Here is a 17,754-nt window from a genome sequence, read left to right as displayed (position 1 = left end):
CACAATCTGCATTTTAACAAGAGCCCCAGGTGCTGTCCTGTGTATCGGTGAGTTTGAGAAGCCCGGCTTTAGAGACAACCTCATTCACCCCTTTCTATACCAATGGGAAAAACATGACTAAGAGAGGCCTTAGCAACGGGATTTGCCTAAAATCCCCCAGCTGAGCAAGTGGTAGAGGGAGGATGTGAGGCCAAGTCCCCAATAGCTCAGGCCAGTAGCACTGGAGGCCAGGAGGGACTTCTGGAGGAGGGACCTCCACAGTGACGTGAAGGTCAGATCATGGACACCTCAGGTTCTAATCCACACCCACGATCAAGGAAGAAGAGCCAGAGAACTCTGTACTGGCAGCACTAAGCCAGCTCAGAGATAGCACGGTCAGTGGGCTCAGGCAGGACATGTCCTGCTGACCCGCTGGAAATGAAGTGAGGCGCTGTGCAGTAATGAGGGATGTGATGAGGCAGAGAGGCCGACAAGAGAAGAAGAAAGGGGCGCCAAGCAGCCCATTTGCTGTAATGAATTGGGCTGGACCAAAGAAGTCCAGAATCCCAACAGTCATCATTTGGCTAAACTTAAGGAATCATACAATTGTAGGACTGCAAAGTAGCCTAAAAGTACTCTTCAGACTGTTCTTTCAGACCCCAGCCCTGAGTCATGCTCCCAGGGGGCTCATTCGCCCCACATGCCTCGGCTCCGTCGTCAGAAACCTATCCCTTGTCTTCAAAATGCTGACTCGCTTTGACCCAACAATTTGAATTCTGGGACCCAAGCTTAAGGGGATAAACTCCCAATATGGAAAACATTAGATGCACAGATACGTGTCTTACAGAGGAATGTATAGTAACATAGACCTGGATAGCTGTTTGGATGTCATAACAAGACAAAGAAATGCCTCAGACACTGCTGACTGAAGAACAGTTCTCTGGAAAAGGCATTCTCTGAGCACACGGTTTCCTCAAGGATGCCCATAATAGGGGCACCCACCTTGTCAGCCAGATCAGGAGGATTAGTCCCAACAATTAACAGGGTGACAGATGTCACAGCCAGATCTACCCATAGCAGGGGTCTGCCAAGCTGTAAATATTTCTGGCTTTGCAGCCACTTGGTCTCTGCTGCCACTACTCAATTCTGCCACTGTAGTGTGAAAGCAGCCATAGACAATACATCAGTGAATGAGTGTGACTGTGTTCCAATAAAACTTTATTTATAAAAACAGGCAGTGGGCCAGATTTAGCCCCAGGCTGCAGTTTGTTGACCCCTGATCTCCATCCTCACATCTATTAATTTTAAATGGCAAAAGAGTGTGGGGGGATATCCTAAATGTCCAACGTAGGGAAACTGCTGACTAAGCTAAACCATTTGGAACTGACTGATCATTCAGTCCATATTTATCACGTGCCTGCTTATGTCAGACACTGCTTTGAGTGCCACGGATAAGGCAAGGAACAAATCAGTGAAACACACTGCATCAAAGGGATGTCCCAAAAATTCCACAGGAATTTGTGATAAAAAGAAAAACCCTTACAATGCTCTCAGAAAAGCAAAGTACAAAATAAAACCAAAAACGGTTTTCGAAGACACACACAGGGGAAAAGAACAAGGAAAGAAAAATATCAAAATGTTACTAATGTTTACCTTTGGCTGGTTCCATGACACCTTCTCTCTATTTCCCTCTAGTTCCTCTTTTTTCCCACATGACCACGTTACTTTTACGACAAAACAGGCCTCTGCGCTATATTTAACAGGGGACACTTGTCTTGATTTTAAGCTAAGGTTTGGTCCCTCCAGCTTCCACCTGCAGTTTCCAGCACTGTCCCTGATGGAGGTGAGAAAAAGCCCAGCGGCTCAGCCGGGGACGAGCGCACGCTCGCCAGGGAGGGCTGGAGCGTTCAGCACCTGGGACAGAGCCCAGCGGGCTCAGCCGAGAACCGCCCCAGGTGGGCGCCCCAGGGGCAGGGAGCCTGTGCCTTTCCTCTCTGGTCCTCCTGCTGAGTCCAGATGAGACACTCGGGCAACACTTGTTAGAGGAAACAACTGAAGCAACAAAGAGAGTTGTCCCCTGTGCCTGGCTGATGTAAATGGAACTAGCCCTGTGACCCAGCATGGGGGCGAGGCAGTCAGATTGTTGGTGAGAAGGAAGTAAAAACAAATACTGCACAGATCCCTGGACCCACATTACTAGCTTGGGAGAGACTCGCAAACATGCCAACACCAGTCACAGCAGCATCTGCTCCCAATGGCTTCTCTCCCCACGTTTTCAGAGCGCGTCAGCTGGCATCAGCCCCAGGAGAAAATCCAGTATTTTTAACAAACTCTTAAATCAGATGGCGTCCTTAGTGAGTAATTTCTTATGTGTTAGGTCTTTAAGGATAAAAGCTGGAAGTGCATCTTTAAGGGACGTAGCCCTCAGCAGGTTCTGGGGAATCAGGAGGTCACATAACTAAGAGTTTCCAACTCACACAGCACTTTCCAGTGTTTTCTTTCACTTATCATGCATTTATATCCCAAATATAACTGTCTTAGTGTTGTTGCTTTTTACTTCCACCGTGTCCACTTCTTTATGGGTCACTTTTCTCTCTTTTCCAAGTATTTTTGTAAAAAGAGTTTCTTTGTAAAAGAAAAATGTGAAATTTTAAAAAAGAGTACATCTCTCTGTGCTCTAACTCTCTGACTTGTGAAGTATTTTAAGCAAGATATCTATGGATAAAAGGTCTCATTCTCTTTAAAGAAACTGTCTATGTGTTTGGGTCCCGTCAAAATACCAGCAGCTCCTTCCAACAGCCTGTTGGGAGAGCGCCTTTCTTGCCGTGGCTGGTCTGAAACACCAACCTGAGACTTTTCAAGTCTGGCCTTGGAGGCGCTGTCTGTCTCACCTCCCTCTTCCTGGCCACGCGGGCCATCCTCTGCTCAGTGCAGGTTTGGGGGCTGTACCTGTCCAGGCAGAGCCCCTGAGCGGGGGTCTTCGGGTAGAACCTTTAGGCACTGCAGGCACAATGGGAGGAGAAAACTCGCAGACACTCTGCACCTTCTTTTTTCAGAGTCAAGTCAACATGAGTTTTATCATAAACTACTCTGTAGGGCTCGAGCGGCTCTGTGCCGCCGCCTTCAGACCAGGGCAGTGCTTCTCAGGTCCTGAAAACAAGCCGTCCTGGACTCACTGAGCTCCCAGACACAGTCAGCCTGTGGCTCTTCCTCACCACCCTTCCAGGAACCCCTCCCTGATCCCAGCACTCCCAGCTCATAAACCTCCAATGGCTCCCCTCTGCTGATCCAAAGCAAGACTTGTGGCCCTGGCAGCCTGTCTGCCCGGGCCCGTCCCACTGCCCGGAGCCCATGCGCAAGCATGTCGCGCCGGTCACTGGTCCCTGCCCACATTTCCCATCCCCCTGCTGTACTCACACACTGGTGTGACTGCCTTCTTCCTTCATTCACTCATCCAGTCAGCCAAGATGTGCTGGCTGCCTGCCATGTGCCGGGCACTATTCTAGAAGCTAGAAGTCAGCGTCAAACAAAACAAAGATCCCTGCCCTGGTGGATCTTACGTTCAAGTGGAGGGAGACAGGCAAACAAATGAACATGTAGGCTCCACAGGGTGCCAGCTGCTGATAAATGCTACGGGAGAAATGAGCTGGCAATGGAGACTACTGAGTGCCAAGTCGTGGCTGGCATGGTGGTCAGGGAAGGCCTCACTGGAGAGGTGGCATTTGAGCAGAGCCCTGTAGGAGGGAGGGAACGAGCCTCTCGTAGAATACTGGGAGGAGAGCATTCCAGGCAGAAGGAGCAGCAAGTGCAAAGGCCCTGAGGCAGACCGGGCCTGGTGTGTCCTAGGAAAGGCAAGGCCGGTGGGGCTGGACATGAGAAGAGAGGGAGGGAAGATCGTGTAGGCCTGGTGGGCCATTGTAGGGACTTTGGCTTTCGTTGTGAATGAGGTCGCAGCCTGGACGGCTCTGACCAGAGGAGTGACACATCTGACTTACACTGTCACAGACCACTCTGGCCTCCAGTTGTTGCGAACAAACTGCAAGGGGCAACGGGGAAAGAGATGCACTTATCCCGGCGAGAGACAAAAATGGCTTAAAGCAGAGTTACGACAGATGTGGCTGTGGGGGGGATGACAGAAAGAGCAGAGAAATGGATGATTCTGATGGTTTGGGCCTGAACAACTAGAAGGATGGAGTTGCCTTTTATGAAGCTGGCAGCAGGAGCAACAGGCTGCGGTGAAGGCGGGGAGCAGAAGCCACTTCTTGTGGGACTGATGGTGACCAGCCTTTAAGCCCCCAAAGGAACACGGTCTCCTCTAAGAAGCCTTCCTCACACCAAGCTAAAAGCAGTCACACCTCTGAATGCTGGCCCCCTCCCCACTCCCTTTCTCACACACAATCTCTCTCTCCCTCCTTCCCTCCCTCCCTTGCACACACACACACCCCTCTTCTCTGCACAGTTATCTGTACCCACACATTATCCCCTTGAGTAACCCAAGGATGGTTCAGTCTATATGATCTGGAAGCATTTGCACACAATAGATGCTCAGTGAATCTTTCTAGTAATATGCTGTACAGAATTGCACCTGTCATGTTTTAATAGTCTTAACAACTCAAAAGTGTTTTTCAAAACATCTAAAAATTATGCTTAGCACTGATTACATAGTAAGTGGTAACGATTCCATCTGAAGGATCCTATATGGAGATGCTGGCCTGCCCCTAATCATTCATTGGCAAGGCCAGCTGTCTTGAGGAAAGGCCAAGCGAGAAAGATGGGTGTTACCTTGCCGGTCCTTATATCCCAGGCTTTGATTTCAGAGCTGAAGCCTCCACACACAAACAGGCTGTGGTCTTTAGGATGAAATTTCAACGTAGTGACTCTAAAGTCACTCTGACCACTGAATAGCTGGGTTCCTACAACACAAAAAGAGAGGGTTAGAAATACTCAGATCACAAAATAAATATCTTAAAATGAAGATGCCACCTGGAACGGAGCTACAGGTCGACGTAGCCAACCTGGGCCCGAGTGGCCAATGAACACTTTCTGGAAACACAACACGGCAGCAGCAACTTTGACCTCACTCTCCGGGCAATCCCACCTTTGATTAACTGAACTCCCACACCCAGGATTGGATTAAACTAGATGGCTGGATTCATGAATGCCACTTTTTTGTTTTTAAAATTTTATTGGGGAAGGGGAACAGGACTTTATTGGGGAACAGTGTGTACTTCCGGGACTTTTCCAAGTCAAGTTGTTGTCCTTTCAATCTTAGTTGTGGAGGGTACAGCTCAGCTCCAGGTGCAGTTGCCGTTGTTAGTTGCAGGGGGCACAGCCCACCATCCCTTGCGGGAGTCGAACCAGCAACCTTGTGGTTGAGAGGACGCGCTCCAACCAACTAAGCCATCTGGCCACCCGGGAGCTGAGCGGCGGCTCATTGACTACATTCTAGTTGCAGAGGGTGTAGCTCGCTGACCCATGTGGGAATCGAACTGGCAGCCCTGTTGCCCAGAGCTCACGCTCTAACCAACAGAGCCACCCATCCGCCCCACGAATGCCACTTTTTATGTGCTCCATAAACATTACGTGGAGCAACTCATTTAAACCACATGACCTCTCCAAACCCACTTTACAACTGGATAAAACCAAAGCTTGGGAGATTAAGTAACCTCTTTACCTGGGAGTTTGAAGATCAAAACTAGGATGCTCCAAAGTGATTCTTTTTAGCATCACCACCTCGCAATCACACCCTTATAATAATCCATGAATGGTTTGCTACAGAGCCTGGCAGGTGGGGGTGGAATGATACTTTGAGTGACAAACGAGAGTGACATCACAGTGGCCCAAGCCCCGGGACGGACCATCGGGGGTCTCACTGGTTCTACAGGACTCAAGACAGGGCTCGCCCTTTACATATCGGTCATAGAACTATTGTCAATCACTTGTGTGATTGTGGCAATGCGTACATATGGTGCGCAAACTGTCTGGTCTGTCACTGGGATCTCTTAGCGGAAGCTACGTAAGTGGGTCCGACTCGGGGCTGCAGGCCAGCGCTCTTTCCTCGGCCAGTGCTGCCTCGTGTCCCAGAGCCCTGGCTGTCGTTCTTCTGCATCCAATTCAACCCAGTGAAACTACAGCGAGTAACCCAGCTGGCCGTAGGAGTCGCTGTCGCCCCTAAGAATCTGAGTGCTCCTGTGTGTGTGTCCTCAGGGCTGGGCCACCAGGCCACGTCCCTGCTCACACAACAGGCACAGCTCCTGCTGTACACCTTGCCAACAGGGAACATGAAGGGGCTTCCCGCAGCGAGGCCGACAAGGGCTCCCCCCTCACGAGGCGCACCCCTCACTCCTACACCAGATTGATGCAGCGGGCAGTTAGGGACACAGGAAGCTGGTGCCTAAAAGGCAGCCAATGCAACACCAAGACCCCAAGCATCTTTTCCTCTTAGGAACCCCGGAAGCGCGTCTGCTCATTCAATTCAGAAAGCACTTCCTAGAGGCTGCCCTGCTCTGCATTCAGGACGCCCCACACACTTAGTTTAGTGCTCCACCAGCTCGCTAGGCAAGGACACGAAAGCCATCGCTTGGTACCCTGGACAGTTTCAGCAGTAGCCTTTATAAATCCAATTAGCCTAGATCTGTGGTCTCCGAACTTGTCTGACAGCGCATCCCGTCAGTGAGAAACCCAGAAGCACACATCGCCAACCTGTGTATGTTGGTTAGTTACAGAGCATCCAGTGTACCAATTCATCATGAACAGCACAACAAATGCCAAATCCAGAATATTTTAAAGGACGAGACAAGGAGAAAATAACCAATATTTAAAAATGTATCTTAATCCGCCATTTACTAAGAGTGTCAACAAACATCTTTGAAATCATTACATTCAACGAGTTACAATATTTTTAATGGGAGCAACAGGGCTGCCTATGCTTCCATTTATTTCAAATACAGGGAATGTTTTGTGACTCGGTGATTTGAAAGTAGCCCAGTTACAGCTTCAGTTTATTCACTGGAGTCTGTCCGAGCCACAAAGACCCTCCCAGAGACACACAGACCCCGATGGAAGAGGCTCCGTATTGGCAGCAAGCCTTCTGCTTCCACCCAGCACTGCTGCAAAGCATCATGGGAACATTTAGCTCATAAAGCCCCATTTCCCCTGGTGCCAAATAATGGCTCCTGCAACCCATCAGAGGGGATTATGGCATGCTTGTATTTTTAACAACCCCATTCAAAATCCACTGAAATTTTCATTTAAAGGATTTTAAAGCACATTAGAAAAACACTGTTCCCAAGTTAAGGGTGCAGATATTAGAGTTTTTAATAGGTGACACATTTAAATCATGTTTAGTGACAAAAATTACAGAATGATGGAAACAATTAAAAACATCTGTTTTCAAAATGTGCTTTCCATAGAACAGGTTTTTTGGAAAGCAGTTACGCTCTTGACTTTGTTAAAGCGTCACCTTTACCTTAACGGATGCTTCAGTGTGTTGACTTTTTTTCTAATATCTTCTAGGGGCCGACAATTGGTAGTCACTTGTCCTCAGAAAAAATTTTGGAAACACCTGACTTTTTGTACATGAAAACTTTATACCTCTTTAAGCTCAACAAGCTTCTTAAGTATTTTGCAACAAAAAGCAGCGCATAAAGATTTTCCTGGTCATCTTATGTCATCACAATGCTGTCAAGAGCTGGACACGTCATGTTGTGTCACCCATAACGGCGAAGGGACTGTGAACAACAGCCTAGTTCTCCAACCCAAGGGGAGTGTTAAGGCAAATATGACTCTCCGCCTGGTGAGATGTTGAAAAGCCATTTAAAACTGGCATCAGAAACAGCGCTCATGGCAAGATGGACAATGCTTGTCTTGATACCTGCTCTTAAATTAAAAGAGAATGAAATAGGGATTGATATGGACAGAGACTGACTGGGAAGAGATTCACCAACATGAAATGAGTTGTTCCAGCGTTTGTAAAATCACTTTTTAAATTACACTAACATTGTTGTAATATTGTTTAATAAATGAAGAATCCTTCTAAAAAGGCACCAGGGAGATGAGCAGACTTGTGGTGCTAAGTTGCTCTCAGTAGGTCAACAGAGAAGCAACACTCTCCAGTAAACAAAATATCGCTTCCTGGGGAATTAATCTAATTGGAAACCTGGCATTCTTCGAGCTCCCTCGTCTTTTCCTTTCCGGAAACTCATCTGGACCCCAAGCTCTTCCTCACCAGATGCGCTGCAGGGGGCGCCCGGAGCAACTCCCCATCCTAGGGAGGCTGTGCAGAGGGTTGCCCCGCCCCCCCATCGGTCTATGCTCACCCGGGACGTGGAGCACCCGGGACGTGGAGCAGCACCATGGAGAGCCCAGGATGGGCCTTTACCTGCAGCGCAGGCCTCAGGATGCTCACGCCAGCCGAGTGGTTGGGAGCCCACTCTGGGGGCCGAGGGCGGGGCCCACCATCCGCCCCGGGATGGGAAAGGCGCACAGGTGCTGCTGTAGCAGCGCGTCACGGAGAGGCCCCGGCAGGCCAAGCCTTTCCTCTGACAGCGACGGCTGTGCCCACTGCCGACTTCTTGCTCATTTGGAATTCACCGCCAATCCTTACATCCAAAAGGAAAAACAAACTCTATCTGCCTGGGAAAAACTTGCTCCCTGTTGCTTGGACTATAGCATATAACATATGCTTATTTCAGAAATGGCAGTGAATTCATCATGGTTTTCAAAAATTGCAGTGATACAGTCTTGCCAATAATGGGAGAAAAGATGGGAAGAAAAGTGGAAATTGAGTTGCTAAAAATTGATGATTGAACTTTTTCTGGTTCAAAAAAAAAAAAAAAAAGAATATGTTATTCTGAATATGTTATTCTTCCTCAGCTCCCTGAAGGGATTGAGAGAGAATCTATGTTTTTTAAGTACTAAAATTTTCCAGTTAGAAGGCAAGCCAGAGTTTACATCTTTTTCCTACTTTTACTTATAATAACGAGGACTTTACTGTATTTCTTTGCTAAAAGGAGTCCAAAACCATAAGATTTTAAAATTTTTTAATAAGCTTCCAGATAGCTAATGGACAACAGCAAGGGGGAACTTCTGCTGGGTAAGAAACCAGGATCCCAGTCGCCCTCGTCTGCGTGTTCTCAGCAGTGGGAGGGGGTCAGCAGAGGCGCTGAGAGTCCACGGACCCGGGTCCCACCCCAGCTCTGTCACTTCTAGTGGAGGGGCCTCGGGCAGGTCCCTGCACTGCTGTGTTGCAGGCCCATGTGAACACAGGCTTTCGGGGACATAACGCATTCATGGCAGACAGCAAACAACAAAAGAAAGCTATTATAGTTTGAAAAAAGTAAACGCAAAATGATTGAGTTCACCCTTGGTTACATCAAAAGCTAAAGCCAAGGGATATGAGTTTGGAACAGCAGGAACCTTGAGAGATTCAAGACGCTGAGTTTTTGTCGTGAGGCTGTGAGCACACAATGCCATGGGGGGGCCTTTACATTTTGTTAAAGAGATATGGATAAAGGCTGGAAAACATGTATCAGAAGCCATCTTGAGCATGAACATTAGCCACACTGGAAGTGAAGGTCCTTTCTTGTCAGATTCGTTCCCACACTCTACCAGTTCATAAACCGAGGAGCTTGTTTGTCACACCCTCTTTGGGCGATGCACTTTAAGCACAATGGTTAGTTGCTGTGTAACCTTTCACCTGGAGACTATCTTGCTTGTTTACATGTCTGTTATAGAAAATTCTATTAGTCACCATATGCTGCTTATAGGAAACTGAGTTTTAAAATATTTAATCCACTATCACTGGCTTTATTGACCTTGTCTTAATGAACTCACACAGGATAAGAACTGTTCAGATCCTCTTGCACTTAGGAAAAAATCATTTCTTTTCCTCCTTGACTCAATAAGGACACGAATGAACTATACATTGTCATTAAAGCAAAAACATGTTTAAAATGGAATGCAGAAACTCCATTTGTTCTCCTGACACTATTATTACTGCCAATCTTGCTAGGAGAAGATGGCTGGTAACAGTGGCCAGGTAACTCCTCACAGGTGTCCCTCTTCCTTTCTCAGGTGGAGACAGCAAGCTCCCCAGAGGCGACCGCACACATGGCCGGGACAACGCTGCTTGTCCACCCTGACGCCTGCCCTGGGGACCCTATCAACATGCAGGGCTCCCGGCCCATGAGGGTCCTCATGTCCGGCCCCCAGCCCAGTTCAGATGAAATCCCAGAATGGTCACCAATAAAAAGAAAGGAAGTCCCATGTCCTCCTCTCCAGGGAGATGGCGCCTGTCACCTCCAGCCCTGCCTGGGGCTTGCCCGTGTCATGACACAGCCCTATCTGGTATGTGTGATTAACCCATTTCACAGCTGGGGACATGAGTGGAAGCCCAGAGAGGTGAGGATTCATCCAGGGCCCCAGCAGTCGGCCATGCTGGGGTGGAGGCTGGACCTGTCTAACCCCGAGCCCAGCTCTCTGACCTGCGTCGCCTGCCCTCAAGCTCTTCGTGACCTTTCCTTCTCCGTAGCTCTTTGTGCACATCCAGACTCATGAGCATGGAGGGCAGACACTGACAAGGGAAAGCTGATGCTGTTGGCTGTGGTGACTGAGCTCGTGTTCCCACAGCCGGCGTGTGACTCATTTCGCTAAAATCAATATCATTACACTCATCCTCTGGGAAGTATCCAGCCAGCTGTAAACTGAACCATCCTGACTCAAAGCTAACGAGAACAGGAGCTTACTAACTTTCAAATTAAACTCTGTGAGTCAGAAACAGGGGCCATCTTGGCACATGGGGCCGAGTCCTGGGAAGGGTCCGGACGACAGTCAGACGGGCCAGCACCTGAGTGTGCCCTATGGATCGGCGGGGGGCCTGTGGATCAGCCAGCAACGCCCTCAGACCCGTGGGATCCCATATGCAAAATGGGGAAATAAAACTGACCTTAAGAGCTTGTGAGAATTAGAAACAATGCAGGTAAAATAGCAAGCTCCCGACAAATGACAGGCCCAATGGACAATAGCTACAGCAGCAACAATAGCAGCAACAAGAGATAATGGTGGTTGCTGTGGTGATTTCTTTACATCAAGTTTAGCTACTGCTTTTAATTATCTGGACAAGACTGAATTTTCCACGTTAAAAAAAAGGCTTTTTAACTTGCAAACAAGGTATGTCCCAAAAGCTGGCCCTAAGCTGGTTTTCTGGGACTCAGGAGTCACCCATCGGACAGCACACATGTTATAACCGTGTTTAGGCTCCAGCGTCAGTCGACACAGGTCGTCTTACCTACAAAGGGCGCCAAACGCAATGCAATTACTATTAAACTCACACAGGGATAAGACACCACCCCTGTGCAATCATGGGGATGAATGAAACAGTGCTGCTGATTAAAAACCACCTTGTATTTATCCAGAGGGCTGGCACGAGCTTAGCTAGGCGAGGATGATGAGACAGACACTTGTGGAGGTGTGGGTGCCCTCTGGGCACTTTCCAGCATGAGATACGGGCTGGCAGCATGTTGTACTGAAGTTTAAAAACATGTGACAACATCCCTAACTAGGGTCGGCTTCTCACCCCGAAGCTGGATGGAAAGAGCGGAGAAAACAAGGTTGAGATGGGAGAGGACGATGCTGCAGAGCGACAGAGAAGGGGCTGCATGTGAGTAGGGACCGTGGTCCAGAGCTGAAGGGTACGGCCTTGGAGAACAGACAAGGGTAAAAGAGGCCAGAAAAGGGGCGCCAGTGCAGGAGCAGGCGAGGGAGGAGTGGAGCCGCAGATGACGAGGAAGGCAGAGGCATCTGTGGGAAGGTGGGTGGGCAGCTGCTCACTGGGCCAGGAGGCAGGGGGGCAGCCACTCTGACCGCGCTGGGTTACAGAACCCCTCGGAGCCTCCATGTCTGGATCTAGTGGCAAAACCCCCAGGACTACCGCATACACTGTGTGTGTGCCATCAGGAGCTCTGCATGTGTGCCAGCTGCAGGAGGCCACATCACAGCCCAAACTGGCTACGTACCGGCCTCCTGGTCTCCGCAGACACCTGAGGGACGCCTCTGAGATGTGCTGGGGACACTCAGTCGTGGTGCTAGAAAGCCTGAGAAAGGAGAAGCCCAGTCCCCTCCTCCGAGGCCCAGCGGGGACAGCCCCCCTCTAAGGGCTCATTAGCCCACAAGGACCCCCTTCCGCGACCCCTTCTCCGAAGCCCCGTGGGCCCTAGCACTCTGCACCAGCGTTATACTCTGGCTATTTCTCACCCGCCCTATGCTAAGTGTTCTAAAGTCATCGGGGCTAACATTTCTCCCACTGGAGCAGCAGCTGTCAATAGCGGGGAAGCATCCTTCAGCCGGTCACTTAATCAGAGGGAGCAGTCAAGACCATCTGGGCACGCTTTCCTCCCCGAGGCCTGAGGGATCCTCTGCGGGTGGTGAGCCGGCTGTCCGATGAGAGCCAAGTGGGCGCCCCAGGAGTCAGCTTAAGCAAACTGTTTGTCCACGACAGGAAAACAGACGTGGTGAGGGCACGCCACTCCCAAGTGCCAACAGGCAAAGCCTCCGCCAGCCACACAGGCTGGAACTGGATCCCAGCTCTCCTGTCACTGGCTGTGCGGCCTCAAGTAACTCACCAAACGCTCTAAGCCTCAGTATCTGGGTCAATGAAATGGGGATAAAAACACTCCCCTCTCAGGTTAGTGTGGAGACTAAATACATAATAAACAAAGGGTCTGACACCCATTTATTCATTTCAGCTTGATACAGGCCAGGCAGTGCCAGGAACCAGGACCACAGGGCCCGAGGCCTGGCCCACAGAGAGCACGCGGCCAAATGGCCTTCCCATTTCCTTGTAGTATTTCTGTGATGGGGCCTAATCATGACGCAAAAGCTAGGGAGGCACCAGAAGACACTTCTTGAAAAACAAGGGAAGTGGTCATTTATGGGTCCAGACTCAGCTGGCCACTCATTTCCATGTACCATGACCCTCCACTAAAAGACACGGGGCACCCAGAGCAGGAGGAGCCAGCCAAGGGCTGGGAACAGCGAGGCTGCAGCAGTGGGGTCCAAGTGAGGGGGACACCCACCCCAAATAAAGGGCACGTGCCATCCCCTCACGAGGAGGAAGCTGCGACTCCACCACCAGGCCATTTCGTCATGGAGAAGTGAGACGTGGAGAGGCTGCTGACTTCCTCCAGTCTGTCCCCAGACCCACACATGGAACCAAGAGCCACACTTGCAAGCTGGCTCCGGGGAACACTGGGGGCTTTTGGAACTGAGCCCCCAAAGCTGCCCCATTTGGGGAAATGGCCCAGCAACTGGGGCTCTTTGGACAGTCAGCAGGAACAAGGTCTTGTTTCCTACCTTCTCAAGGGCCCCATGGTGCAGTGAGGGAGGAGGGGAAGGGACACCCTTTGCCGAGGGCCTACCAGGGCACCCGGCATTCTGCAGAGCACCTCTGCACACCTTATCTCAGCTGTCACCCTCAACCCCCACCCCCCGGCCAGGCTCTGTCCTCCCCTTTCACAGATGAGGAAACGGAGGTGAAGGACCGTCCCGAGGACACCCAGCTCGGTGGGTGGAAGAGCCACATCCATGCTCCTGTCCCACTCCCGCATCCGGGCACTGGGACGTCCTGGGTGGGCTGGGCACCCACGGGAGGGCTGCCTGGCACAGGAAGGAGGACAGGGTGCCCTGGGGGCTCCGGGGAGAGGACCATCTCCTTTACCTCGGAGGCTGAGGGGCTGGATTCTGCGAGAAACAAGGACAGCTGGGAAGTGCGCAAGCTCGCCAGGGACTCTGGGATGCAGGATAGCTGACTCACAAAGCAGGGACCTTCCCTGTGGCCACCTCAGCCAAATGCACCAGAGACTCTGTTCAGAAGGTTCCAGACTGAAACGGGAGCATCACAAATAATTAATCTGTGAGCGGATTTTATTTAAGTGTTGATTCATGGTTGTTCTATAAGCCAACAGCCCATCAGAACTATAAATTAACGAGATAAAATGTTGCTGGCCCTCCATATTTCAGGCCAAGTATTGATGTTTTAGAATCCACAGATTTTTAACTGTATTGATTGAGGACACCAGGATAAATGGCTTTGGCACCAAATTCCCATTAACGACAATGGGCACCGAGTGACTAATTCCCAAAGCACTGCCGGTGAGAACGCCCTGCATTGCCTTCTCCTGGCAGGGAGATCTAATTAGATTGAAATGAAAAAGCCAAATCACCAAAGGCGAAAAGAGGCAGATCAAGTAAAGTGGGAGATCAGACTCAGTGACGAGAAAGGACGAGAGTCAAACCAGGCCAAGAGCCACAAGCCTGCCCAACCCCTGCTAAAGAGAGCACCCAGCAGGACCTGGGGGTGGGGGGTGCCGGGAAGAGATGCAGCGTTGGCTGGAGCCCACCGCCCCCTCCCCGGCGGTCCCTGATGGGTTTCACTGCCCAGCAAGGGCCAGCCACAGCTCTGTCTCATGGACCAGCCCTGGCCAGATAATGGCCACACAAAGGCCACCAGGACTGGCCCCCATCCTCCAGGGGCACCCTCTAGCCAAGGAGACAGACATGGAAACCAACAACACCCCTCAGCAGGAGCGGCCCCATTCCCCACGGGTGAGGTCCAAACCCCTCAGCCACCCCCCAGGGACGCCCACCACTGTGGCCCCAGCACCCAGTCCTGGCCGTAGCAAGTGCACAACAAGTAAGTGCTGAATGAATGCAAGTGGATCTTCCAACAGGTGTGCACCGTCCCCAGAGAGAGGTGGCGTGGACATGCCCCATCACCTCCCGGACTGGATGGCGGAGCTCGGAGGGCAGCACCCCACAGCTGGAGGAGCACCCTGGGCAGGCCAGGCCGCCTCCCTCTGGCCGCAGTTCTGTCCCCTCCTCCAGCTCGCCCTGTGCCTCAGTCACACCCACCAGCTGCTGTGACCAGGGAAAGCTGCCCACAGTGCAAGCTGAGCCGATCCCTCCTGTCCCTAGCTCAGCGGCAGCCCTAACGCGTCAGGCAGGGGGCTCTCTGAATATCTAACCGTTTCAGAACTCCCTTCCCACACTCACACTCACACACGCGCGCACACGGCAGAGTCTACTTAACATCTGTTGATTGAGAAGATAGATCATGACAAAGGGCCACTAGAAATCCATTAATGTTATCAAATAAAGTTGTATTTGATTAACCTGGAAGCATCACCAGCATGAGCAAAGCATCACTTCACTTTGAAGGCGTGGCGGGTGGACAGGCGAGCGAAGCACGTACTCAGCGACCCTGAGTGGGGAGCAATGCCTGGGGACTGTGCACCCCATAGGCCAAGAACTGCATGACGCTGAGGCTCCCTTTCCTGCACCCAGACTCACCTCCCCCAGCTCCCTGCACCCCACATTTCCACACACACGTGGTCCACATCCTCATTCTGTCTGCTGAGAACCCATTTTCCTCCCCCTCAACCATGCCCCCCCATCGCACTTCTCTGTCCCCCTAATTCCTGAGTCAGCTTGGGTTCCACTTCCTCCAGGAAGTCATCCTTGATTTGCCAGGCTAGATGTACTTGTAGTTCCCGTATGTCGCTCCCGTGTCCCCCAGCAGATGTGAGTTTCTCCAGGGTGGCTCCTGGGTCTTGTTCACCTCGGTGTCTCTACTGAACATAGCTCCTTGGACACACAGGCAACGGGGTGTAACGGTCAGGCTGCAGGCTCTGGAGTCTGGCACACCTGTATGCATCCTGGCTCTGCCACTTCCCGGTTTGTGCCTCTGGAACAGTGTGTGAAAAGAGGATTCTGGTGGCACCGGCCTCAAAAGGTGAGTGGGGCCATATCAGACCCCCTATGTAAGTCTGTAGAAGCCTACCACACAGTAGGTACTCAGTGACAGCACTGGCTGTCATCATTGACCCAATCGTCGCCGTCACCAAGTGGCACCAAACTCCCTGAGCCCCACGGGGCTCACAGGAAGACCACAAACAGGCAGGGATGATAAGAACAACACCACACACCCTCAGCACCGTGCAAAAGGCACAGGGGCCACAGCTGCACAGACAGGGCTCAAATCCCCACGTGACATGCACCACTGGGAGGCCCTGAGCAAGCTACTCGTGCCTCAGTCTCCTCACCTGTAAACTGGGGAAACAATCGCAGGCAGCAGGCTGAGGTGAGGCCTGACATCACGTGCAAAGCCTGCGGTACAGGACCGGCTGCCGACACAACCATCAGTCTCGTCCCCACCCCCACTGGGAACACATGGAGCTCAGGCCGAAGAGCTGCAAGGCTGCCCCTCCACAGCCCAGGAGACAGGACCCTCGAGGCGGGAAATAAGGCCACAGTTATTACCCCAAACCACCACTGCCTTCCCTCCCTGCACCTCCTCCAGCTGCTGGCGAGGGACCACGCGGCCCGACCCGGAGTTACCGTCCCTGCTTGCCAGGCCCTGGGACAGGCACAGACCCCAGCACCACCACTGCTGGCCCAGGCGGGCAGGGGCTGCCCAAGAGCTCAAACCCCCACCCCCACCCCACCCCAGGTACTGGCGTGCACTCCGGGCTCCCCTCCTGGCCCTGGCAACGGTGCCCAGCAGAAGAGGGACCCAGGAAGAACCCAGGGCAGAGAAGGTCTGGGAGTCGGGGCAACTCTGCATTGCCTGGCTCTGTCCTCACCTGGAAACCACGGACAAGAACCCGTTCAAGGGCTGCGGCTGGGTCGGGAGCTACCATGCCGGCTGCACAGCAGTGCCGGGTAACGGGACCTTCCTTCCATGACTTCTGTCTCCTTCTCGCCTGCGTGCCAACAGCCCCCGCCGGATTTGCCCAGCGCGATCCATCTCACCCAATGCCTTTTCAGCGTGGGCATTAACACAGAGCTCTTTCCGAGTTGCGGCTGTGAGCTGGGATCGTTCCGTACAGCCTTTCACCGGTAATAAATTGACAGGAATTCTAAACTGATTCTGACCAAAGGACACTGTGATAAAGCTAAATCTATTTCAGTACAAATTACATGTCAGAAGTTGATTAACAAGCCACCTCTTTATCCAGCCCCCAACTTTGGGGCTGAGACAACCTTGGGGCTCTGTCCTCTGGGCAGGCTGGCACAGGCCCACCTCAAACCCTCCATGCAGAGTCTGGGTTGCAGGCCAGCGGGGAGCATGAGCCTGTCCCGAGGCCCGTCCCTCCCTGTCCTGAGACCGGCTGCAGGCCCTGCAGAAAGCTGACTCGGTTCCCAGCTCTGCAGAGGGGGCCCCTTGGGGTAGGGGCTCAGAGAAACGCACCTGTTTCGAGGTCTGTGAGGTGCAGGGCACAGTCGAAGCCACCGCTGAGCAGGCGCTGGCCGCAGGGAGACCACCGTGCCGCCCGCACGGCCTCACTGTGCAGGGAGTAGGTCTGCAGGCAGCTGCCCGAGTCCACGGCGTTCCACACCTACAAGGCAAACACAGTGCCACACGTCAGACACGGGGGCCTGACTCGGGAGCTCAGCTCTCCCCTCTGCACAGGGGAACGGGCCTTGCCGTGGAACTAGATTTCCTTTATTTTACCATCAAAACCAGATCCAGATGTTAAACATTTCCTTGTAGAAAGGCAAAGGCTGGGGCTGGCGGGTTGAGGGGCAGCTTTCCCCCAAACAGTGTACTGGGGTTAGGGGAGCCACGAGAAAGCAGCCTGCCCAAGTTCTGCCACTGCCCCCACACACACACTCACAGTTCTGCCCAGTCTCGCCTGCACCTCTGACACTGTCCTCTAAGATGGGACCTTCTCTGCCTCGGAGTGGACACTGCACTAGGCCATGCTCTCTTCACAGGTC

At 51.9% G+C, this 17,754-nt stretch overlaps 1 protein-coding gene across 7 annotated transcripts in view; it reads right to left on the bottom strand.

Moving 5' to 3' along the window:
* Positions 1-17,754, bottom strand: part of LOC109455624 (WD repeat-containing protein 25) — a 159,357-nt gene that overhangs the window by 34,989 nt on the left and 106,614 nt on the right. For all 7 annotated transcript variants that reach the window (XM_088797484.1, XM_088797485.1, XM_088797486.1 and 4 more), the window contains exons 3-4: positions 17,225-17,372; positions 4,762-4,892 (exon numbers count right to left, since the gene is read on the bottom strand). In XM_088797484.1, coding sequence (XP_088653610.1) covers positions 4,762-4,892; positions 17,225-17,372 — 279 coding nt within the window. The remainder of the gene's footprint in view (positions 1-4,761; positions 4,893-17,224; positions 17,373-17,754) is intronic.

The sequence above is a fragment of the Rhinolophus sinicus genome, chromosome 3 (genome assembly GCF_057876585.1).
Source record: "Rhinolophus sinicus isolate RSI-liver-muscle chromosome 3, RSI-T2T, whole genome shotgun sequence".
Lineage (NCBI taxonomy): Eukaryota > Metazoa > Chordata > Mammalia > Chiroptera > Rhinolophidae > Rhinolophus > Rhinolophus sinicus.
This window is presented reverse-complemented; position numbering and strand designations above follow the sequence as displayed.